Source organism: Lontra canadensis, unplaced genomic scaffold, assembly GCF_010015895.1.
Source record: "Lontra canadensis isolate GAN:19392208 unplaced genomic scaffold, GSC_riverotter_1.0 scaffold23, whole genome shotgun sequence".
Lineage (NCBI taxonomy): Eukaryota > Metazoa > Chordata > Mammalia > Carnivora > Mustelidae > Lontra > Lontra canadensis.
In genome coordinates this window covers 23,689,053-23,714,140 of record NW_022631017.1, presented here as the reverse complement: position 1 = coordinate 23,714,140, position 25,088 = coordinate 23,689,053, and the positions used below count along the sequence as shown (strand labels likewise).

At 38.0% G+C, this 25,088-nt stretch overlaps 1 protein-coding gene across 5 annotated transcripts in view; it reads right to left on the bottom strand.

Annotated features, from left to right (window-relative positions):
• The window catches only part of LAMA2 (laminin subunit alpha 2), a 634,066-nt gene that overhangs the window by 127,183 nt on the left and 481,795 nt on the right, over positions 1–25,088 (bottom strand). For all 5 annotated transcript variants that reach the window (XM_032862519.1, XM_032862522.1, XM_032862520.1 and 2 more), the window contains one exon: positions 10,391–10,502. In XM_032862519.1, coding sequence (XP_032718410.1) covers positions 10,391–10,502 — 112 coding nt within the window. The remainder of the gene's footprint in view (positions 1–10,390; positions 10,503–25,088) is intronic.

The following is a 25,088-nucleotide window of genomic DNA, read 5'->3' as shown; positions in this document are numbered from 1 at the left end:
AACCACTTATTCTGACAGCCATAATCCAATCTGCAGAACAATTTAAGCTGTTTTAGAGAAAAAACATGGCCACTCCTAGCCCTCTGGTAGAAATTTTTGCTCAGGTGCCATATTCCTAGAAGTTAGGGAGGCTAGTTTGCTCTTTGTCAACTCTTTAATAGTCCTACTTTGACACACACCAAAGAACCTTCTCAAGATTTCACCACTGCAGTTGCTCAGTTATCACTTAGGCTGCATTGTGTTTCTTAAGGAACAACAGTGATGATGGACTGATTAACTGGAAAGCTCCTTGATCCAGTAGACTTTGTGAGAGCTATGGCAGAATGCTAATTATTAAAATGTAAGGTTTATACTTCTTAGATTTCAGGAAAGGTGGTAGAAGTATGTTGATTTTAACTAATTGTATCATGTAACTAAATGCTGACCTCATTTGCATTCATAAATCTCACTTTTCAAATTGTTAAAGGTATAGGTTTTTTTTAATTAAGCGAATATATAAATGAGCTTTGATTAGAAATATTTTTTGAAATTCGATTGAATATAGGTCCTGGGCCTACATGTTACTTTTTTCTCTTATAAAGTGAGTATATAAAAGAACTTTGATTAGAGATATTTTTTGAAATTTGATTGAATTTAGGTCCTGGGCCTGCATAGTTCTAAGGGGGTAATGTGAGAGATACAGACTCACTTGCGGTCTATTCTCAAAACTAAACTTCTGCAGAGAAGAACTTGCTGGAAAAAGAATAAGAGAGAGGAAAGGAAAGGAAAAGAATAAGATGGCTGTACCTTTTGAAACATAAGCATCATGTTTTCAAAAATGAAAGTACTATGTAAGCAACTAGAAGAAATTATTAAGCCACACAAAAATGATGTTAGCAAAATGATACTGCATTAAAAAAGCATCATTTTAGCAGGAGAGATGTGATTGCTCCCCTACTTTTATATTGATTTGGAAATTCTGTGAATATTTTTAAACTGAAGATGAACATGTCAGTCTTTTAGATTCAAAGGTATACACTATCAGCTCAGTACATGTTCATCAGAATTGTAAATAATTATGACATTAATATAGCTCTGAAATTTACTTATTTCTACTTTATTTCAGAGAAAATTTTAAGTAGTTTTGAAATATCTTTAAAAACAAGATAAAATTAACATAAAAGGAGATGAAGTAAAGATAAAAAATAATGTAAATCCAAAGACATATTAATAGTATCTCAGTAACCAAAGCATAGAAGAGAATTTAAAAGGGATACTTAAGACATATACAGTATCTGTAACATACAAATACATTAATCCATCAGAAGAAACAAAGTTGTTTTTCATACTGAACCAAAAAAATATCCTCTGATGGATAAATTCATCATGAATGACAAATACTACTATGACCTGAGAAACAGGAAAGGTGTCTAGCATTTATTAAGTCCTAGTATATCTCAGTACATATGATAATATTATGAGTTGTTTTTATGTATACATATGTGTGTGTGTGTGTTTGTGTGTGTGTGTGTGTTCACTCATTAATTCTATTAGTTCATGGAACAAAATATAGAGTATTTGTGATCAAATCTGGAGTCATACCATAGTAGATTTTAAAAATTATAGGGACATTAGAATGCCTTAGATTAATAGACCTGGATAATCTATGAAGAGATCATTACCTATAATGGAAGATAGAGGGAATAAGGTATCCCATCTATCTAAAAATAAAACTAGACAAATGCCAGGCAATTTTCCCACATTCATTTTTCCCACAGCAATTTATTGTCACTAATAAAACCTAAAAGTACTGATACTATCCCCAATTAGTGTAGTTCTAAGAAGAAAAAAAAATGGTGTGGTTATATTGTATAACCCACTCATGGCTTTTGGGGAGTTTTCTTTTAAAAAATCTCCTGAACTGCCAAGACTTGTGGTACATATAAACATCTCAGTCAGGGTTTCATTTGCCTCTGGCATATTCAGATTTAAACATTCAGGAAATTTTAACAGTTGGATTAGTTTTGCTAAAGTTCTTTTATAAAGGGCTGTGCATATCATGTGTGTTACCATTTACATCAGTAGCTGCCGGAAGAAGGGAGCAAAGTCCACATTTCTCCCTGGTACAGGAGCACAGCTATCCCACATGGACCTTCATATAAATTAGGAAAAAGTTGTCCTGTCTGGACAGATACAACCAGGCTGCCTGACAGATGCACAATTTAGAGAAGGGAGACACCTTTGATGATACCTAACCCTTTTCTCTGATGGATGGACTGTGGGTGGTGAGCAAAACCTGGATGAAATCCCATCTCCACCTGCCACCCTCCTGGTGCCTTTTGCAGTGCACAGACTGGATAGTGGGTACATGGCAGAGTGAACCCATGAGCAGTGCTGACACAGGAGTCTATGAAAACATGGCCCAGCATTTATCCTTAAGCATGGATACTTTTTTAAAAAATTTATTTTATAAACATACAATGTATTTTTATCCCCAGGGGTACAGGTCTGTGAATTGCCAGGTTTACACACTTCACAGCACTCACCATAGCACATACCCTCCCCAATGTCCATAAACCCCACCCCTCTCTCCCGACCCCCTCCCCCCAGCAACCCTCAATTTGTTTTGTGAGATTAAGAGTCACTTATGGTTTGTCTCCCTCCCAATCCCATCTTGTTTCATTTATTCTTTTCCTACCCCCCAAACCCACCACGTTGCATCTCCACTTCCTCATATCAGGGAGATCATATGACCGTTGTCTTTCTCCGATTGACTTATTTCGCTAAGCATAATACCCTCTAGTTCCATCCACGTCATCATAATGGCAATATTTCATTTCTTTTGATGGCTGCGTAGTATTCCATTGTGTATATATACCACATCTTCTTCATCCATTCATCTGTTGATGGTCATCTAGACTCCTTCCATAGTCTGCTATTGTGAACATTGCTGCTATAAACATTCGGGTGAATGTGCCCCTTTAGATCACTACATTTGTATCTTTGGAGTAAATACCCAGTAGGGCAATTGCTGGGTCATAGGGTAGCTCTATTTTCAACTTTTTGAGGAACCTCCATGCTGTTTTCCAGAGTGGTTGCACCAGCTTGCATTCCCACCAAAAGTGTAGGAGGGTTCCCCTTTCTCCGCATCCTCACCAGCCTCTGTCATTCCTGACTTGTTAATTTTAGCCATTCTGACTGGTGTGAGGTGGTATCTCATTGTGGTTTTGATTTGTATTTCCCCGTGCCGAGTGATGTGGAGCACTTTTTCATGTGTCTGTTGGCCATCTGGATGTCTTCTTTGCAGAAATGTCTGTTCGTGTCCTCTGCCCATTTCTTGATTGGATTATTTGTTGTTTGGGTATTGAGTTTGACAGGTTCTTTATAGATTTTGGATACTAGCCTTTTATCTGATATGCCATTTGCAAATATCTTCTCCCATTCTGTCAGTTGTCTTTTGGTTTTGTTAACTGTTTCCTTTGCTGTGCAAAAGCTTTTGATCTTGATGAAATCCCAATAGTTCATTTTTGCCCTTGCTTCCCTTGCCTTTGGCGATGTTCCCAGGAAGAAGTTGCTGTGGCTGAGGTCAAAGAGGTTGCTGCCTGTGTTCTCCTCAAGGATTTTGATGGATTCCTTTCTCACATTGAGGTCTTTCATCCACTTTGAGTCTATTTTCGTGTGTGGTGTAAGGAAATGGTCCAATTTCATTTTTCTGCATGTGGCTGTCCAATTTTTCCAACACCATTTGTTGAACGGACTGCCTTTTTTCCATTGGATATTCTTTCCTGCTTTGTCGAAGATTAGTTGACCATAGAGTTGAGGGTCTATTTCTGGGCTCTCTATTCTGTTCCATTGATCTATGTGTCTGTTTTTGTGCCAGTACCATACTGTCTTGATGATGACAGCTTTGTAATAGAGTTTGAGGTCCAGAATTGTGATGCCACCAACTTTGGCTTTCTTTTTCAATATTCCTTTGGCTATTTGAGGTCTTTTCTGGTTCCATATAAATTTTAGGATTATTTGTTCCATTTCTTTGGAAAAAAATGGATGGGATTTTGATAGGGATTGCATTAAATGTGTAGATTGCTTTGGGCAGCATAGACATTTTCACAATATTTATTCTTCCAATCCAGGAGCATGGAACCTTTTTCCATTTCCTTGTGTCTTCCTCAATTTCTTTCATGAGTGCTTTATAGTTTTCTGAGTATAGATTCTTTGCCTCTTTGGTTAGGTTTACTCCTAGGTATCTTATGGTTTTGGGTGCAACTGTAAATGGGATTGACTCCTTAATTTTTCTTTCTTCTGTCTTGCTGTTGATGTAGAGAAATGCAACTGATTTCTGTGCATTAATTTTATATCCTGACACTTTACTGAATTCCTGTACAAGTTCTAGCAGTTTTGGAGTGGAGTCTTTTGGGTTTTCCACATGTAATATCATATCATCTGCAAAAAGTGATAGTTTGACTTCTTTGCCGAATTGGATGCCTTTAATTTCTTTTTGTTGTCTGATTGCTGAGGCTGATTGCTAGGACTTCTAGTACTATGTTGAATAGCAGTCGTGATAAAGGACATCCCTGCCATGTTCCTGAACTTAGCGGAAAAACTTTCAGTTTTTCTCCATTGAGAATGATATTTGCAGTGGGTTTTTCATAGATGGCTTTGATGATATTGAGGTATGTGCCCTCTATCCCTACACTTTGAAGAGTTTTGATCAGGAAGGGATGCTGTACTTTGTCAAATGCTTTTTCAGCATCTATGGAGAGTATCGTATGGTTCTTGTTCTTTCTTTTATTAATGTGTTGTATCACATTGATTGATTTGCAGATGTTGAACCAACCTTGCAGCCCTGGAATAAATCCTACTTGGTTGTGGTGAGTAATCCTTTTAATGTACTGTTGAATCCTATTGGCTAGTATTTTGGTGAGAATTTTCGCATCTGTGTTCATCAAGGATATTGGTCTGTAATTCTCTTTTTTGATGGGATCCTTGTCTGGTTTTGGGATCAAGGTGATGCTGGCCTCATAAAATGAGTTTGGAAGTTTTCCTTCCATTTCTATTTTTTGGAACAGTTTCAGGAGAATAGGTATCAATTCTTCTTTAAAAGTTTGGTAGAATTCCCCTAAGAAGCCATCTGGCCCTGGGCTTTTGCTTGGAGATTTTTGATGACTGTTTCAATCTCCTTACTGGTTATGGGTCTGTTCAGGTTTTCTATTTCTTCCTGGTTCAGTTGTGGTAGTTTATATGTCTCCAGTAATGCATCCAATTCTTCCAGATTGTCAAATTTGCCACAGAATTGTTCCTAATATGTTCTTATAATTGTGTTTCTTTGGTGTTGGTTATGATCTCTCCTCTTTCATTCATGATTTTATTTATTTTCATTCTTTCTCTTTGCTTTTTGGTAAGTCTGGCCAGGGGTTTATCAATCTTATTAATTCTTTCAAAGAACCAGCTCCTAGTTTCACTGATTTGTTCTATTGTTTTTTGGGTTTCTATTTCATTGATTTCTGCTCTGATCTTTATGATTTCTCTCCTCCTGCTGGGTTTAGGCTTTCTTTTTTGTTCTTTCTCTAGCTCCTTTAGGTGTAGGGTTAGGTTGTGTATTTGAGACTTCTCTTGTTTCTTGAGAAAGGCTTGTACCACTATATATTTTCCTCTCAGGACTGCCTTTGTTGTGTCCCACAGATTTTGAACAGTTGTGTTTTCATTATCATTTGTTTCCATGAATTTTTTCAATTCTTCCTTAATTTTTTGGTTGACCCATTCATTCTTCAGATGGATGCTCTTTAGTCTCCACGTATTTGGGTTCTTTCCAAATTTCCTCTTGTGATTGAGTTCTAGCTTCAGAGCATTGTCGTCTGAAAATATGCAGGGAATGATCCCAATCTTTTGATACCAGTTGAGACCTGATTTGTGACCCAGGATGTGATCTATTCTGGAGAATGTTCCATGTGCACTTGAGAAGAATGTGTATTCTGTTGCTTTGGGATGAAATGTTCTGAATATATCTGTGATGTCCATCTGGTCCAGTGTGTCATTTAAGGCCTTTATTTCCTTGTTGATCTTTTGCTTGATCTGTCCATTTCAGTGAGGGGAGTGTTAAAGTCCTCTACTATTATTGTATTATTGTTGATGTGTTTCTTTGATTTTGTTTTTAATTGGTTTATATAGTTGGCTGCTCCTATGTTAGGGGCATAGATATTTAAAATTGTTAGATCTTCTTGTTGTACAGACCCTTTGAGTATGATATAGTGTCCTTCCTAATCTCTTCTTATAGTCTTTGGCTTAAAGTCTAATTGATCTGATATAAGGATTGCCACCCCAGCCTTCTTCTGATGTCCATTGGCGTGGTAAATTGTTTTCCACCCCCTCATTTTAAATCTGGAGGTGTCTTCGGGCCTAAAATGAGTTTCTTGTAGGCAGCATATTGATGGGTTTTGTTTTTTTATCCATTCTGATACCCTGTGTCTTTTGATTGGGGCATTTATCCTGTTAACATTCAGGGTAACTATTGAGAGATAGGAGTTTAGTTCCATTGTATTGCCTGTAAGGTGACTGTTACTGTATATTGTCTGTTCCTTTCTGATCTACTATTTTAGGGTCTCTCTTTGCTTAGAGGACCCCTTTCAATATTTCCTGTAGATCTGGTTTGGTGTTTGCAAATTCTTTCAGTTTTTGTTTGTCCTGGAAGCTTTTAATCTCTCCTTCTATTTTCAATGATAGCCTAGCTGGATATAGTATTCCTGGCTGCATGTTTTTCTCGTTTAGTGCTCTGAATATATCATGCCAGTTCTTTCTGGATTGCCAGGTCTCTATGGATAAGTCTGCTGCCAATCTAATATTTTTACCATTGTATGTTACAGACTTTTTTCCCAGGCTGCTTTCAGGATTTTCTCTTTGTCACTAAGACTTGTAAATTTTACTATTAGGTGACGTGGTGTGGTCCTATTCTTATTGATTTTGAGGGGGGTTCTCTGCACCTCCTGGATTTTGATGCTTGTTCCCTTTGCCATATTAGGGAAATTCTCTCCAATAATTCTCTCCAATATACCTTCTGCTCCCCTCTCTCTTTCTTCTTCTTCTGGAATCCCAAGTATTCTAATGTTTCCTCTTATGGTGTCACTTATCTCTCGAATTCTCCCCTCGTGGTCCAGTATTTATCTCTCTTTTGCTCAACTTCTTTATTCTCTGCCATTTGGTCTTCTGTATCACTAATTCATTCTTCTGCCTCATTTATCCTAGCAGTAAGAGCCTCCATTTTTTATTGCACCTCATTAATAGCTTTTTTTAAATTTCAACTTGGTTAGATTTTAGTTCTTTTATTTCTCCAGAAAGGTCTTTTATCTCTCCAGAGAGGGTTTCTCTAATATCTTCCATGTCCTTTTCGAGCCCGGCTAGAACTTTGTGAATCGTCATTCTGAACTCTAGATCTGACATATTACCAATGTCTGTATTGATTAGGTCCTTAGCCTTCGGTATTGCCTCTTGTTCTTTTTTTTTTTTTTTTTGTGTTGAGTTTTTCCACCTTGTCCTTTTGTCCAAATAAGAATATATGAAGGAGCAAATAAAATACTAAAACGGTGGCAAAGTCCCTAGGAAAATGCACTTTGGCCAAATCAGAAGAGACCCCAAATCATGGGGCAGAGAAAGGGGATAAAAAGAAGTTCAGAAAAAAAAAATTAATAAAAAAAAGAAAACAAATTAAAAAAAAATATATATATATATATATTAGATTGGTGACTAGAACAGGGTCACCCATTTAATTTTGGGAGTATTTTGGTCTCTTAGAAGAAACTACCTCCCAAAATTTTAAAGAATGAAAAATATATATAAGGGTAAACACAATGAAGGGATGGAATATGCCTATAAAGATGAAAAAAAAAATTTTTTTAATTTCTAAAAAAAAGGAGTTGATAAAGTTAAGTTGGTTGGGAGAATACAGAAAAAGAACGTGGAGAGATTTTGCTCAGGCTGGAGACTAGAACAAGACTGGAGCTAGATTTAGGGCATATTTTGATCTATTAGAAGACGTTGTACCCCAAATTTTTTTAGAAGAAAATACCCCATGTGTATACAAAAAATAAAGTTAGATACAATAAAGGATAAAATATGATTATAATAATGAAGGTTCAAAAAAGATTATTAGTATTTGTTTTAATGAAAGTTATTGTTAAGATAAACTAATTAAAAAATGTTAAAAGAGGAAAGGGTAAAAGTTAAAAAAATATTTAGAAGAAGAAAAATAAATTAAATTAAAAAAAATTAAATTAACTGCAAGACTAAGGAATCATGGGGAGAAAGCCATGAACTCCATGCTTTGCTTTCTCCTCCTCTGGGATTCTGCTATTCTCCTTGGTACATGAACTTGGTCTTGGCTGAATTTCTTATTGATCTTCTGGGGGAGGGTCCTGTTGTAGTGATTCTCAAGTGTCTTTGCCCCAGGCGGAATTGCACCACCCTTACCAGGGGCCGGGCTAAGTAATCTGCTCGGGTTTGCTTTCTGTAGTTTTTGTTCCCTGAACACTTTCTGTAGATTCTGGAGGACAGGAATGAAAATGGCGGCCTCCCAATCCCTGGCCCAGAGAAGCTGAGAGCTTGGGGCCCCACTCCTCAGTGTGCCCTCAGAAACAAGCACTCAATCACTCCCATGTACCTGGCCTCCGGCTGCGCTCTGAGCTCACCTAGCCTGTGACCTGTTCAAGGTAACCCCCAGTTGAGAGCTCACTCCTCGGCTCCATCTCTGTAGCCGACTTCCCCATTCTAATACCTGTAAGCTCTGCAACACTCAGACACCCCTGATCCTTCTGTGGCCCTGTGGGACCTGGGGCCACGCAGACCACGCGTGGGCTTCACCCTAGTTTAGCCTCTGGAGCGATGTCCCTCAATGGAGCAGACTTTTAAAAGTCCTGATTTTGTGCTCCGTTGCTCTGCCGCTTGCCGGGAGCTGGACCCTCCCACCGCGGTCTGTCTTCCGTCGCTTTGGATTCACGTCTCTGCTGGTCCTACCTTTCAGAAAGTGGTTGATTTTCTGTTTCTAGAATTGCTGCTGTTCTTCTCTTCGGTCTCCTGTTCGATTTGTAGATGTTTGCGATGGATTGATAAGCTATCTAGCTGATCTCCTGCTACTTGATGTCATCTCAGCCTGCTACTTCTCTGCCATCTTGACTCCTCCCCCAAGCATGGATATTTGATTGAAATAATTTCAAAATAAGTTTCCAGGATTGGCTATAAGTACTGAGGCTATAAGTATTGAGTGCTTGAGATTGAGGTAGAAGGAAAAGGGAAATTACTTGGGTTTTGACCACTGCCTTCACAGATCCAGGCAGAAATTGTTTTACCCGCAATGGGATTTTCTGTGAGGGCTGTGTGGAGAACATTTCAAGTCACATTAATGGGAAATAAAACTGGAGAAAGTACAAAAAACTCCATATAGCAGAGGATAAACCATTATGAGTTAATTAAGAATTTTGTAGTAGGTGTAACTTCTGTTTCAGATCCTGATATGTTTCGCCTCAGATTAAAACTATGTTGCTTCCTGCAGTGGGGAAACTTTGGGAGTTTCTCTCTCTTCCTGGCTAGTGATTCCTAAGAATTACCTGTCAGGATCTGCCTTGAAGGTTATCTCACATCCTGATTTATTTGGTTATATTTCCAAGCAAAATATCTAGAACACTTAACACTATAGAGTAATCAAAATATTTTTAAAAGAAAAAGTCCAAAGCATTTTTCCTACTTTTTAAACCTGCATGTTTGTTTACTGTTTAATAATAGAAACTTATGATTTAGAGGTTTTTTTTTTAAATATATTCTTTAAGAGTTCTTAATCTAGGGCTTAGCCCCCAGATGGCTTCTACTTTGATCCTCCATCATATCGGTAGATGCCAAGCACTAGTTCATTTTGGAATTATGGACTAAATGCAGTGAAGCTTCTGGTAATATAGCAAGTCCAGACTCTAAGCAACAGATGTTCATTGAAACCAAGTATTTTAAAAGCCATTTTGAGAAACTAAAGTGCTGCTTTAATATACTGAGTAAAATGATAAAATTAGCTTTTTAAAAAATTAATCTTTCCAGTAGTTTTGAATACAAACAACAGCAAAGCACAAGTATATTGATTATCTATTCATAATAGCCATTGCTAAAAAATTAAGTCATTCCCAAGGGACTGCATTCAATTCACCATGACCCTGGCCTCATGATGACTAACTCACTGCCTGTTGTCCCTTATTTAACACTGTAGATTATAGATGCTCTGCAGATCATGTCCTTGACAATCCCAACCAAAGTATTTTTCAAAACCTGACCCTCAGATTGAGAAATGGCATTTCTTACTAGAGAAATTCCAGTCCTGTGTAATCCCTTTTTCTATTTTTCTGGTGTGAGACATAATGATTAAATTAAAGGATTCTAATACCTTCTGCATCCTGGGCAAGCTCCTTAATGAATTCTCCTAAGGAGTCTGCTCGCTTGTTGGTCCTCTCAGCATCCTGTCCAGTTTGCTCGCCATCTGCTGTCACTTTGGTAGCCTAATGATCCAAATTCAGGAAAAGCATAATTAATTGAGATGATGAAGCTGCAGCGAGATAAGCTCCCACTAGCTACATTTTCCTTCAAATATAACTCTGAGCCAAAGGCAATCGATGAATTATTGATCAGATATACTGGAAATGACACCCTGTGCTCAAGTATACAATTAAACTTTATTACTTCTTCCATTAAATGGAAATCAGAGAGCTGTATTGGGTCTTTTTAGAACCCTTGCTCTATGCAATGACACAGAAGAAGCGATAAAACACAATTATTTTTGAAGTATCTTTGAGGTAGAGTTGCCAAACGTCTTTAATGGATTTTTTAGCCTCCACGTGTTGCAGTTTTGTCCATATTTTATTTACTGAAAAAGTGTGGAGCGTAGCAATGATCTCTGGAGGAGGCCCAGGCAGTCTGTCTCAATAAGCTTGATCCTATAGATGCAGTCTAGATCAATACGTTAATTAAAGAAACAAAGAGGAGAAACGCTTAGCTACTAAGTAGTAAATGCTTATTTTATAACACTCTAAGGATGCCAGGAAAACGTTAAAGAAGAATAAAGGCTAACTCTTCCCATACATCATCACCGGAAAAGACGGCCGTTAATCACGGTACCACACATCATGGTCAACAAAGTGAAACAACTCCGCAAATTTAGCTTCACCTCCCAAAGTATATACCCACACATTTGCACCTTCCTTCACATTGAAGATGCCACGTAACACAAAGGAATCCATTTAACGTGTTTATAGTTAAGATATGCTATATTTAGTTAAATAAAAGGGGCATATGTAACATTCAGTTTCTTAAAAGATAGAAGGTTTAGAGCACCTTGAAGTAGGTGTACAGTTTCTCTCTCGATGCATGTGCATATGCTAATAGGACTTTTTTTTTTTTTTTTACTAAAAAGATAGGGATAATCTAACTATATATAATGGATCAAAGAATTACAAACTGCTTTAAAATAATTTGAGAAAAGTCCAAATTGGCAGAGTATTAATTCTCTATAATCCCATACAGAGTGTTTGCCTTCTAGACATGCCCAGAGATTCTAAATTTTTTTCTTACACATAAGTGGATTTTAGATAGAAATTAAAATAGAACTAAATGTCTGGCCAACACAGAACATCGTAAGAGATGCTATAGAAATTATACTGCCTTTTCTGATTTCCTAGGGGGCAGTAAGAGGTTTAGTTCCTGACCACTTTCAAGTTTTTACATGAAAGGTAGACTATAAAGTCCAACCATCATCAACTAGTTTCTCAACCTGTGAGTGTTACCATCACAAATAAAAAGATGAAAGGGTAAGATCCACGGGAAATTTTAAAAATCTCTCTTAAGAGTCTGCAGTAAATATCCGAAATTATTTGGAGGGTGCTAACCAATTGGTCAAGTAACTTTTTAAATATACACTCCACATGCATATACACATACCTACAACTTTTTAAATGTTATTTTAAAATTACTAAAGTCAGCTGCTTAAGATATTGGCCTTCTAAGCTATTATAGAGGTTTATCTAGACTGAATTGACTGTACTTTACAAGATCACTCCTATTTTCACATATCACAGACTACACTAAGGGATTTGATCTACATTATGGTCATTTTTATTATCTTAATTATTAACATATTACCAGCACTGTATTGCCACACATGGTGTGCATTATAATTTAAACTTAAAATTTATTCCTTGCTTTATCAATATCTTATACTACTAAAAGATCATAACTTACATATTCACATGACAAAGGCTACAAATTCTGATGCATAGCCAAAAGCATTTAATTTTTTAAAATAAATGTATATTGAGGCACTGCCTCTTTTAAATTCTGGATGATCATGAACTGGTCATGCCTTTAATTCTTCTTTCTTAATTAATTTATACAATAATATATAAGAGTCATCATTAATAAACTTGGTACTGATTATAGGAACACTCCAATAGTAAGACATCAAGAATTCTAAATGATTCATGGTAAGAAACAAGTTAGAAGAGTTATCATGAAGACACTACGTAATCAACCTCCTCGGCTTCTGTTTACTTTGTAAAAATATGCCAAACTCTTCCTTTCTTAGGCTCGGATCCTGCTGTCTTTACCTGGAATCAACTTCTCCTCTGTCCTTTCAATGGCTGGTTCCTTGTCTTCTGTCATCTTTCAGCTTCAGTGTCCCTTCTAGCTGTGGTCATTTCTAGGGCACCTAGCCAGGATTCCAGACTTTACACAGAACATTTTCGTCATAGCCCCATGCATTTTAGAATTACTTAGGACTCCCTTATTTATTGGTTACCTCCCTCACTAAAGGGTAATCTGTAGGAGAGCAGGAACTTCATCTGTTTTGCTCATCCCTTTATATCCAGCTCCTAGTGTCCTAGTGTGATGCCTGAGAGAAAATATTCAATGAATGTTCAATAAGTGATTAAGCAATTACCTAACGAATCTCGCCAACCTTATTACCATTCTCTCTCTTTTTTAAGATTTTATTTATTTATTTATCTGCCGGAGAAAGAGTGAGAGGGTATAAGCAGGGAGAGCAGCAGGCAGAGGAGAAACAGGCTGAGAAGGAGAGGAGCAGAAGGAGCAGCAGGCAGAGGAGAAGCAGGCTGAGAGGAGAAGCAGAGCAAGGAACCTGATGTGGGACAGAATCCCAGGATCCTGGGATCCTGAGCTGAAAGGAGACACTTAACCAACTGGGCCACCCAGTCTCTCTTATTACCATTCTTATTGCCTGCCTTTCTATGAACACTCCCTGTTTATAATGTTGTGCCTTAACTCCTCTCCAATTAACCAAAATTAATCCAGCCTTCAAGAGTCAGTTCCAACTCAACCTTCTCAGTGAAGCCATCCTTGATTATTTTGGCTTATGATTTATTATATTTTTTCCCTTTTCTTTTCTTTCTTTCTTATTAAAATTTTTCTTTTAATATGCCATGAGAAATCGTGATTATATATCTTTCAAAGAACTTTCCCAGCTGCATCTTCCAATTCTTCCAAAAGACTTCACCAGTCTTTCCAATGCAATAAAAGATTCTGTATTATACTTCTGCCTTCCTTCTCTTTTTGAAAGTAGTATCATCCTAATGACATCAATGGTCACACATTCTTATCTAATGAGGAAAAATATTTACAAACATCAGAAACCCAGTTCCGAAACATTTGCATTAATCCTGAACTGAATTAGCATTTTCTGGCTTTAAAGAAAGGCAGGAGTTTGAACTTGTGACTTGTTGATAAACACATTTCCATGGAGGGAAGGGAAAGAGCGTGAATGCTGCATCTCTCTGTTGGCCCCAAAGTCCTAAATCTCACAAAAGGATACTTCCAAAGCAAACACGCAATGGGGATTTTAAAACTTTCACTGCATCACAACGATGAAGCAAACAGTAATTAAACGCCTACCAATTTTTTCCCCCAAAACGAACTAAAAAACAAAACAAAACAAAAATGTCAACAGGAAGATAGCTCTGTTTTTGTAGTTCCTCCAATCATGTTAGAAGGGTCTCAAATTCAATGATCAAAAAAATTTCAAATAGCAGTATTTTCATTTTAAGATGTTCCCCTTTTCTCCCCCCGCCCCAGGCATTTAACTTGAAAGAATAGGCTTTCTTACATATTAGTTTTATACATATTTGAAGCAGCAGGAACTATCAATAATTTGGCATTTCTGTTTATAGTAGCTCCAACAGTTTTTTTTTTTTTTTAATTTCACAAAGCTGTTATCCAGTGTTGCTCCAAAATAGAGATTATAGATTCTAGGTAGCAAAGATTTTTTTTTCTTTTTAAGATTTATTGGAGAGAGAGAGAAAGAGAGAGAGAGAGAGAGAGAGAACATGAGCAGGGGAAGAGAACCTCAAGCAGACTCCCTGCCCATTGGGGAGCCAGATGCAAAGCTTGATCTCACGACCCACAAGATCATGATCTCAGCTAAGACCTAGAGTCTGACACTTACTGAGCAACCCAGGCACCCAACATAACATTCTGAAATTAATGTTTAGTCAAAGAAATGTGAAGCAGGGTGTTACACTAAATTTTTGGATTCGATACACTAAAAAAAAAAAATGTGAAACCTAGGAAAAGTTTCCTCACATTTTATAGAATAGAGACCTGCAAAATCTGATTTTTGATTTGTATGAATTTTACACAACGTACAGATCTGTGGCATCTGCTAACTGCAGCAGATGTGTACGTATTTACCCCTGCCTTGTATCCCCACCCCCAACCATCTCCTACCTTATACCAGCTATCATGCATAGGAGCCCAAGTCATCGGAGACAACCAGTAAATGCAGTGTGGTGACCTGCTGTGAAACATCACAGAAAAAAAAAGTCCCTTTCCAGCTTCATCAAAGTTTTGGTGTAGAAGAAAATTGATAGCCAAGTTCTCATTCTTCTCAGAAGCAAACTATGTTCGTAGCACAAGTCCTTCAGGAAATCCTAGTGCCTTTAAACTTTCTGTGGCTTCTTAGTCTGGAGGTGCTCATTGAGTGTAGCTCACAGACTCACTTCCACCTACTGTAACTCGACTACTGTCGCCCCCCATCTGGCTCCCTCAGCTCCTTGACCCACCTACTTCTTAACCTGGTTCATTTAACACCAGAATCAAATGTTCCTGGGTTTGGCTAATTTGCTGCAGGAGTTGAGAATGTTCTTGGCGTCTTGCCACAATGCTAGAGGCAGGGAAGGATTCTGTTGAGTCATTTGTCTCATCTGTTGAAACTGAGGCTGATCCATAGGAATTCAAATGGTCTTCTCCAGAACTTGTTGTAGGGTCGCTGCAGCTGCAGCCACTGAAGACTGAGGAGCCAGCCCCCGTGCTAGCTGCTGAGGAGGGAATCAACCACAATCTGACTTTATCTCCAGAATTCCCATAGAAAGAGGCCCCACTATTCTGTCAGGGTAGTTAGAACAGGCTCTCAGGGCTGCAATAATTTGCTGGCTTTCATGACCCATGGACATGATCTTGGTTACCATGTTCTTACAAGACTGCCCTGTGACACACACACACCTGTTGTGTCTTCAAACAGTTTGGCCAAGAAGACTCTCCTGATGTACCCTCTGTTGATGGTGGGCTTATAGCCATTGGTGCTTCTGCTGGCTTTTCTGCAGGGTTTTTTTGTTTCACTGTCCTGAGAGGTGCAGGTGTGGGAGAAGGAGCTGAAGCAGGGGCATGGGTGGGGCCCCAAGCAACAGCCTACACCAGGGAGGCGCTAACAGTGGTGCCATGGCAGGATGTGATGGCTGGGTTGTAGCTGGTACTGGTGCTGTGACAGCTTTAGGTGCTGCCACCATAAGCACCTCCAGGTTTCTTCATCAATTTGATATTCTTGTAGACCAGTATCATCATGGAGGACTCTGCCAGAATAAATTAATTTTTGACCTACTATAGGAAAGACATCTTTCTCCCTTTTCAGACTCAACCTTCTCTTTGGTGACTTCATTGTCTCCCTGGGGTCAATGTCAGTCCTGTTGCTGGATGGTCTGAAGGGTAACCTGCTTGGTGCAACCAGGCATCTCCACACTGGGTCTGCTGGCCATTGGGTAGGACCCTTTCTTAGATTTTTAAAAACAACTATCATTACCACCATTCATGACGATGTTGAGTAATTACTTTAGTGTTTTGCCATGTCTATCTATCAATGTCCTTGGGGCTGAGGCTAGGTCTTATTTATTTATTTATTTATTCATTCATTCATTCCTCAGAGTGCCAGGCATAGTAGATATTGAGTGATTAGCTGGTATATCGAATTATCTACAAATCCCTTTGAAGTTCCAACATCTGTTGGAGGAAACAAACAAACAAAAAAATCTCTATGCCTTCCCAATACCATGCAAACTGGCCTTCTGCCAGGTGCTAGGCTTGCCAGTGAATGTGGATGGCTGGGCAGTTTCTGGGTGTTTTTCAAAGCCTAATGGGAAGCTTGTTTAGGAGGAGAGCCAGGCACGAGACCCTCAGTCCCAACCACACTACATTCTTGTCACTGGCCTCATGGTCATTAGAGACTAACTTGCAGTTACACACCAAAGAGCACGCGGGTGCAGGCAGGGGTGGGGTTGGGATGAGGCAGAACTCTTTAGGGCCAGCACAGTGCTTACTGGGGGAGAATGTAGCCTTCCCCTGCAGAGATAAGAAGAGCCGCCCCTCTCGGCGGTGCTCCAGAAGCGGAGGAAATGTGAGGTTCCTGGCAAAAAAAAGACATTGACTCATGGTATTAGCTCTCTAAAAGGTGAGTGATAATGTCAGGCTCAACCATACCCTGGATTGATATGTGTGTTCAGAAGGGCTTGTAATATTCTCTTGTGTCTCATTTACTCTTCCTGCCTTTAAAGATACACAGAGGGCATAATCCCTATTATTATACTGACAAAAGAGTAGTTATGGAGAGGGTAAGTGCCTCCTCTGAACTCATAGAGACAGGGAATTGGGGGCAAAACACAAATTTTCTCACAGCTTTATATTTTGTCCATTTCAAGCACTAACTTATATTATGCTAATATCCAGAAAGACTAGGAAAATACATGAAAAAGTTGAGCATTCTGGATGGGAGGAGGGATGCTGCTTGAGCTCAGGTAGTACTTGAAGTGTATCACCTTAAGGCTTTAGTAAATTAACATATTTAAAAATCTATGGCAGAACATCATATACAGACATTTTTAAAAGTCATGTCTTATTACACAGTAATTAAATTGAAGAGTCACCCTTGTCAAAACCACCCATGAGAGACTCCATAAAGGAAGCCTTTGACAAATGCACTATCACCGATGCAGAGTGGTGATAGATAGCGGTATCATGGTGAAATTCATGACAATCAGTTTCACCCAGGACAGGCTATTGATAATGTTACAGATGAATGCTAACTACTACATGATAGGTGCTCTCTGTCTGATTCAGTTTGGCTCTTCTTGCATCTTATTAAATTGCCATTCTATCCCTTAGTCATATTCCCTCCTGTTCACTATTATCTTGTCTTTTGAGTATTTGACAAATGTCTTCTCATTTATCCTACTATGTTGTACAATCTTCGTTCATTCTCTTTGATTTTCTTATTTTTAAATCCTCTTACCTCAGTTCTACAATCTTTCCAGTGTTTCTTTCTAACGGATGCCTTAAGCAGTACCTTGTGTATCTCTTTTACCTTTGATCATCTTTTTTTAAATTCAAGTTCACTAAGCTAGGTATTTTTTCCTTCTATTTTTCTTTTTCCTTTTTTTTTGGAGTATTTATATTAGACAGCATGCATTACCATTAGGCATGCATTAATTTACTTCTGAACAATGTAGCTGTTACTTTCTTGCTTTAGCTCAAGCAGTACTCACTGTGCCTCTTGAAATCTGCACATAATTTTCTTGGTTAGATATTACTAGTGTCTTTCATTTTCTGCTTTCTTTATGTTAAAACTAGAATTTAATGGGGCAAATCTAACTAGTGAATAGACAACATTGCTTAGATGCCATTCGCTTTTGCATTTGCAGACTTATATGGCTTCCTGCTAAAATTAAATTTCAGATCTAATCATTTATATGATATTCTCAAGGGTCATCTTCAAAAACTACCGGTTTTGTATATCTAAGTGTCAGTGAAGTACTCCTCAGGCAAGCTATTAGGCAATATACAAAGAAAGAGATAGGGAGAAGCCAGGTGGCTCTCTGGAATGGTAATAAGTGACTTCTATACAATTTCTCCCTAAATAGTTCAGGTGTCAGTTTTAAGAGTTCCAAACTGAACAAGTATGATGTGCTTGATATTCTCTTTCTCTCTCTTTTAAAATATAATAGCAGAAATAAAAAACATTGCTGACAACTTAAACTTCTTAACACTATAAATAAGGTAAACATACAATATTGTTGGCACTTAAGTCATTTAAAAAGTAGTTCATCATTTCCAAAATAATTTGATTTAAATTTGATTTTAAATAGGCAGTAAAAGACAATGAAAATAAAGCTGAATTCTGATATTTTATATAGTTCAGTTTATTACATATTATTTTTACCTTATGGATAAACATTTAGGAGATGTTTATCAAAGGAAATAAAACATCCAACTGAATATAATTATAAATACATGCTTTATTTTAGTGTATTTTTGAGACATTAAAAAAATCAATGCTTATTTTGAGTTTTTCTATTTGTCATCTAGTTGTTCAAATGCTATTAAATTATTCACAGTTAATTAATTAAACAAATTACTGAACTACTTTGTGCATGACATCGGTGATACTGTGGTGAGAAAAAAAAAAATTAAAGGACATACCTCCTGCGCTTTTCAAGCCTATAGTCTGATAGAGTAGAGAAGTATTTGTTGAATGATCATGAAAATAAATTTATAATTACAAACTGAAGAAAAAGTACAGTAGTATAAGACAGTAGTGTAAGACACCTAAAATAGCTCTCATAGGGCAGGTTTCCATAAGCTGAGGTTTGAAAGGTGAACTGGAATGAATAGAAGTTAACAAGATACAGGAGAAGGTGATTTACTTCAAAGGTTAAAAAAACATGTGGAAAGGCTGTGGTGGGATGAGGTAACTGAAGGGCAGTATGGCTGGAATGCAGATGGCCAGAAGCACAGGTGGTAGGAGATGCGGCCAGCAAGAGGATTTTAGGCTTTAACCTAAGAGCAATGAAAAGTTGGGAGGATGAGTTTAAGCACTCAGGTGACATCTTCAAATCTGGAATAGCAAAAGTGTATTTTGGCTACATTGTAGAGAACAGAGTGGAAGGAAAACAAGAGTAAAAGCAGAAGTAGTAGCTAGAAAGCCACTGTGGTCATTTCAAACTAAAGATTATGGAGATGGAATGAGAGTTGGGTAGTGGAGAGGAGATCTGCACAAGAAGAGCAATCCCCCACATTTGGTAATGGGTTGAATAAGTGGGAGGCCCATGAGGAAGAAAAAGGACCAAGGAAAATTTCTAGCTTTCTGCCTTATATGTTAAATGCATCAGGGTCCAGATAACCAGGTTGTAATATGGGGAAAGATGAAGTTGGGAAGTTAAGCAAGAATCAGATCACAATGGAAGAGCATCATATATCATACTAAACAAAATGGAGAGCTGTTGTAGAATCTGAAGGAGAGTGACATGATGAGATCCATGATTTGGAGAATTTACTCTGTCATATGATTAATAATTGGTTGGAGTTGGAGATGGCTTCAAGAGATCATACAAGGAAACTGAACTGGATTCGGTTGAAAATGAAGGTGGAGTAAAGGGTAACTTATTAATTTGGGGGGTGGAGAATTGGCTACATATTGGAGGACAAATTACTGAGATGCTCTAAACAGGAGAAAGTATGGGTTTTAAGAGGAAGATGATGAGTTTAATTTGAGATGTCCAATCAGCAGCTAGGTTTTTGGGACTGAAGCAGAATAAAGTCTGTCTTGAAAATATGGATTTTGGGGGCACCTGGGTGTCTCGGTGGGTTAAGCCTCTGCTTTCAGCTCAGGTCATGGTTTCAGGGTACTGGGATAGAGCCCTACATTCGGGCTCCCTGCTCAGCAGGGAACCTGCTTTCCCCCCCGTCTCTACCTGCCACTCTGCCTACTTGTGATCTCTCTCTGTGTCAAATAAATAAATAAAATACTAAAAAAAGAAAATACAGATTTTTGAATCATCAGCATATACATGGCAATTAAAGCCCAAAGAAAGAATTTACAAGTGAGAAAAGATGTAGATTGATGACTGCACCCCAAGAAAACCAACTCTTAAGGGATGGGCAGAGTAAGAGCCTGAGAATAAAAGGACAGAGAATTAAGAGTAAACTAGAGGAGAATAGGTCAAGAAGGAAGGAAGGATCAAAAATGACAATTGCTAAAGTGGGTTCAAGTAAATTAAAGTTTTCATTGGATTTAATGACCAACTTGTCATCGGTTATCATCTAGAAATAGCTTTAGTAGCAAGCTTGGAGAGGAAATTTAAATTGCAGTGGAGTGAGAAGTGAATGCAGAACTGTCTCCAAGGCTTTCAAAAACTTTGGCTGTGAAACAGAAGAGAGAACTAAGAACAGTAGCTATGGAGGTATGTGGAGTTGGCATCAAAAAGCATCTCAGTAGTTACCCACAGTTCAAATATGCTGAATTTAATTCCTATGTTCAAGAAACTTACATTTCAAGAGGGAAATCAGATGGCAATAAATCAAAATACACTGAAAGGGATATGTGATTATGTAATATTTTGCCTATGTAATATTTGCACTATAAATTATACAAAATGCATGTTAAGTGTTAGTTTGGGGAGGAATATGATTCTCTTTATCACAGTATTAGAGAACTAGATTGCTCTAAGAAAAAAATGGGCATAAAATATAAAAGCACTTGTAGGAGAAAGGGCAAGCTCCTACACCAGCTATGTAGGATGAGACTCACCAAATGCTTTAACAAATCTAACGAATGTATTATTCATAAAGCAACTAGTTAACAAACAAAGAAGAAAAGAAAGTACATCAAAAAGACTGGCTGGTCTCCCTGCATTCTACCATTAGCTGGACCAAGGTTCAGTCTATTCAACTACCAAAACATAATGTTTTAATTATTCAGAAGTCATAAAGCTCTTCAAGGATCAGGACACATTCTAAGCTATTTTAAAAGATGATTTCCCCAATAAAAGAGTGCTTTCACAACTATTCATAACACTTTGTGAAAAAAAGTTTTATGCAGAAGGAGGCAACATGGCAGAGGAGTAGAAGACTGAAATGACATCAGGTCCCAGGAGTTCAGTTAGATAGTTATCAAACCATTCTGAACATCTGAAAACTCAACAGGAGATAGAAGAGAAGAAGAGGAGGAATTCTATGAACAGAAAACTGACGACTTTCTGGAAGGTAGAACATGTGGAGAAGTGAATCCAAAATGACGGGAAGATAGACAGTGGGGAGGAGGAGGGGCTGGCTCCTGGCATGCAGTGGAGCAGCGGGGCACAAAATTGGAACATTTAGAAATCTGCGCCACTGAGGGACATCGCTCCAGAGGCTAAGTGGGGGTGGAACCCTTGTGGGGAGAGCGTGGTCTCAGGTCCCGCAGGGATGCAGAAGGATTGGGGGTGTATGAGTGTGGCAGAACACCCCGGCATTGGAGCAGGGAAGCTGACTACAGAGATGGGGCTCTCAGATTGGGGTTACCTTAAACCAGATCCAAGGCACAGTCAGGCCACTGTTCTTTGAGCATGGACCCCATAAGTGGCAGATCAGAGAGACCCCCTCCTTCATTCTCTGGGAGGAGTGGTGCAGGAGTGTGTGGCAGCAATCTGCTGGGTTTGGAGACTCCAAACAGGGCATTGCGCCAGAAATAGAAATTCTCAGTCACAGGCTGAGTGAGCTTGGAGTGCAGCTGGAGACCAGGGAGATGGGAGGGATTGACTGCTTTTCTCTGACAGCACACGGAGAAGTAGGGCTGCAAGCTCTTGGCTCCTCCAGGCTGGAGACTGGGAAGCTGCCATTTTCATTCCTGTTCTCTAGAGGTCTACAGAAAGCATTCAGGGAACAAAAGCTTGCAAGAGTGAACCCGAGCAGATTGCTTTAGCCTGGCCCCTGGCAAGGGTGGTGCATTCTGCCTTGGGCAAAGACATTTGAGACTCATGGCAACAGTCTCCTCCCCCAGAAGATCAGCAAGAACATCCAGCCAAGACCAAGTTCACCGATCAATGAGAACAGAACTCCAGAGCTAAGGGAAAGCAATGCATAGAATTCATGACTTTTTCCCCATGATCCTTTAGTCTTGCAAAGTTAATTTTTTTAATTTTATTTTTTCTCATTCTATTTTTTTTAAAGATTTTATTTATTTATTTGACAGAGAGAAAGATCACAAGCAAGCAGAAGGGCAGGCAGAGAGAGAGGGGGAAGCAGGCTCCCCGCTGAGCAGAGAGCCCAATGTGCGGCTCGATCCCAGGACCCTGAGATCATGACCTGAGCCGAAGGCAGAGGCCTAACCCACTGAGCCACCCAGGTGCCCCCTCATTCTATTTTTTTAACTTTTCCTCTTTCCTCTTTTAATTTTTTAAAACTAGTTTAACTTAACAATGACTTTTTAAAAAAAATCTTTCTAAATCTTCATTGTTATAGCCATATTTTCCCCTTCATTATATTTAACCTTAGTTTTTGTATACATATAGATTTTTTTCTTTAAAATTTTGGTATACAATTTCTTCTAATAGATCAAAATATACCATAAATCTAGCACATGGCTCTGTTCTAGTCTCCAGCCTGCTCACATTCTCTTCTCTCTTGCTTTTTCTTTTTCCAACCAACTTATCCCTTCCTTTAAAAAAATTTTTTTGAAATTTTCATATTTACAGTCATAGTCCATTCCTTCAATATGTTTACCCTTATTTTTGTATATATATATATATATATATATATATATATGTTTTTCTTTCTTTAATATTTTGGAAGGTAGTTTCTTCTAAGAGACCAGAACACACCCAAAATCATTAAAAAGTATATATATGCTTTTTAAAATTTTTTTAATTTTTATTTCTTTTTCCCCCTTTCTTCTCTCCCCCGTTTTGGGTCTCTTCTGATTTAGTTAGCATACATTTTTCTGGAGTCTTTGCCAGCCTTTTAGTATTTTATTCTCCCGTGCATATAATCTTATATGGATAAAATTACAAGGCAGAAAAACTCACCAAAAACAAAAACAAAAACAAACAAACAAACAAACAAAAAAACAAGAGGCAGTACTGATGGCTAGGGACCTAATCAATATGGACATTGGTAATGTCAGAATTAGAGTTCAAAATGACAATTATCAAGGTGTTAGCTGGGCTCCAAAAAGGCATGGAAGATATTAGGGAAACACATTCTGGAGAAGTAAAATCCCTTTCTGGAGAAATAAAAGAACTAAAATCTAACCAATTGAAATTTAAAAAGCTACTAATGAGGTGCAATAAAAAATGGAGGTTCTTACTGCTAGGATAAATGAGGCAGAAGAGAGAATTAGTGATATAGAAGAACAAATGACAGAGAATAAAGAAGCTGAGCAAAAGAGAGACAAACAACTACTGGACCATGAGGGAAGAATTCAAGAGGTAAGTGATACCGTAAGATGAAACAATATTAGAATAATTGGGATCCCAGATGAAGAAAGAGAGAGAGGGCCAAAGGTATATTGGAGCAAATTATAGCAGAGAATTTCCCTAATACAGTAAAGGGAACACACATCAAAATCCAGGAGGCACAGAGAATTGCCCTCAAAATCAATAAAAATAGGTCCATACCCTGTCATCTAATAGTAAAACTTACAAGTTGTAGTGACAAAGAGAAAATCCTGAAAGCAGCTCAGGACAAGAAGTCTGTAACATACAATGGTAGAAATGTTAGATTGGCAGCAGACTTATCCATAGAGACCTGGCAGGCCAGAAAGAACTGGCAGGATATATTCAAAGCATTAAATGAGAAAAATATGCAGCCAAGAACACATCCAGCTAGGCTGTCATTGAAAATAGAAGGAGAGATAAAGAGCTTCCAGGACAAACAAAAATTAAAAGAATTTGCAAACACCAAACCAGCTCTACAGGAAATATTGAAAGGGGTCCTCTGAGCAAAGAGAGAGCCTAAAAGTAGTAGATCAGCAAGGAACAGAGACAATATACAGTAATAGTCAACTTATGGGATACAATGGCACTAAATTCATATCTCTCAATAGTTACCCTGAATGTTAATGGGCTAAATGCCCCAATCAGAAGACACAGGATATCAGAATGGATTAAAACAAACAAACAAACAAACAAACAAACAAAAACAAAACAAAACAAAACAAAAACAAGACCCATTGATATGCTATTTATAAGAAACTCATTTTAGACCAAATGACACCTCCAGATTTAAAGTGAGGGGGTGGAAAACAATTTATCATGCTAACGGACATCAAAAGAAAGCTGGGATGGCAATCCTTATATCAGATAAATTAGACTTTAAGCCAAGGACTATAATAAGAGATGAGGAAGGACACTATATAATGATTAAAGGGTCTGTCCAACAAAAAGATCTAACAATTTCAAATATCTATGCCCCTAACATGGGAACAGCCAATTATATAAACCAATTAATAACAAAATCAAAGAAACACATTGACAATAATACAGTAATAGTAGGGGACTCTAACCCCCTCATTGAAATGGACATGTCATCCAATCAAAAGAGCAACAAGGAAATAAGGGCTTTAAATGACACACTGGACCAGATGGATATCACAGATATATTCAGAATATTCCATCCCAAAGCAACAGAATACATATTCTTCTCTAGTGCACGTGGAACATTTTCCAGAATAGATCACACCCTGGGTCATAAATCAGGTCTCAACAGGTACCAAAAGATTGGGATCATTCCTTGCATATTTTCAGACCATAATATTCTGAAGCTAGAACTCAATCACAAGAGGAAAGTTGGAAAGAATTAAAATACATGGAGGCTAAAAAGCATCCTACTAAAGAATGAATGAGTCAACCAAGAAATTAAAGAAGAATTGAAAAAATTCATGGAAATAAGTGAAAATGAAAACACAACCGTTCAAAATCTTTGGGACACAGCAAAGACAGTCCTGAGAGGAAAGTATATAGTGATGCAAGCCTTTTCAAGAAACAAGAAAGGTCTCAAGTACA